We start from the raw sequence: 726 nt of genomic DNA on the forward strand, positions 1-726 counted from the left end.
GCGTTGGGCGGCCTCTCTGTGCTGAGAGCCCCACACGGTTGTCTCCTGGCAGGTCCTGCTCTTGTCCTTCTGCCTCATCCTCTCTCCCAGCCTGTATCCCTTCGGAAGCCGGGAGCGGCAGCTGGAGCTCCAAGGAGGTGGGTGTGAGCCCTGCTGGGGTCGGGCTGGCCAGAGGGAGACTCCCTGCCCCCATTGGCAGCGGGGGGAGGGGGGGTCTGGAGGTGGGAACGAGTGAGTCCCACATGGGAGGCGGAAAGGAAGGGCCCCTCTTCTGCTCTACAACTCCCCTACAACCCCCCCCCCCCCAACGTGGTTAATCCTGGTGCCCAGCGAGCGCGCTGCTCGGAGCAGGGAGGAGAGGGGGGGCCGCTGCGTGAAGGACTCCTGCTCCCGTGCCCACTCCGGGGGGAGAACAGCCTGCTCAGGATTTGGCCGGCAGGTTTCCTGGCAGCACCTGGCCAGCCACAGGGCCCTGGCCTCTCCGGGTGGTCCCCCTCCGCCTCTCTTCGGGGCACCCCCCTGCCGGACGGAACCTCCGGGGTTCTCAGCGTGAGCCTCAAGTGCCACATGACTGAACCCGATCTCGGTGGCATCCCAGAGGAGTCGACCCTTCCCGTCCGGGGTGTGTGTGTGTGGGTGGGTGGGTGGGTGTGAGGAGAGGGAGCGGCGTGCGGAGCAGCGGCCCCGGGGGCGGGATCTCTCCCGGGCGGAGGAGGCGTCGGGGCA

At 68.9% G+C, this 726-nt stretch overlaps 1 protein-coding gene across 1 annotated transcript in view; it reads left to right on the plus strand.

The window, feature by feature from the left end:
• LOC107120250 (cyclic AMP-responsive element-binding protein 3-like) overlaps positions 1–726 on the plus strand; it is a 13,727-nt gene that overhangs the window by 7,613 nt on the left and 5,388 nt on the right. Inside the window, exon 8 of the mRNA XM_015422898.1 lies at positions 53–137. Coding sequence (XP_015278384.1) covers positions 53–137 — 85 coding nt within the window. The remainder of the gene's footprint in view (positions 1–52; positions 138–726) is intronic.

Source organism: Gekko japonicus, unplaced genomic scaffold, assembly GCF_001447785.1.
Source record: "Gekko japonicus isolate JY-2015 unplaced genomic scaffold, Gekko_japonicus_V1.1 scaffold49, whole genome shotgun sequence".
In the NCBI taxonomy this organism is placed as follows: domain Eukaryota; kingdom Metazoa; phylum Chordata; class Lepidosauria; order Squamata; family Gekkonidae; genus Gekko; species Gekko japonicus.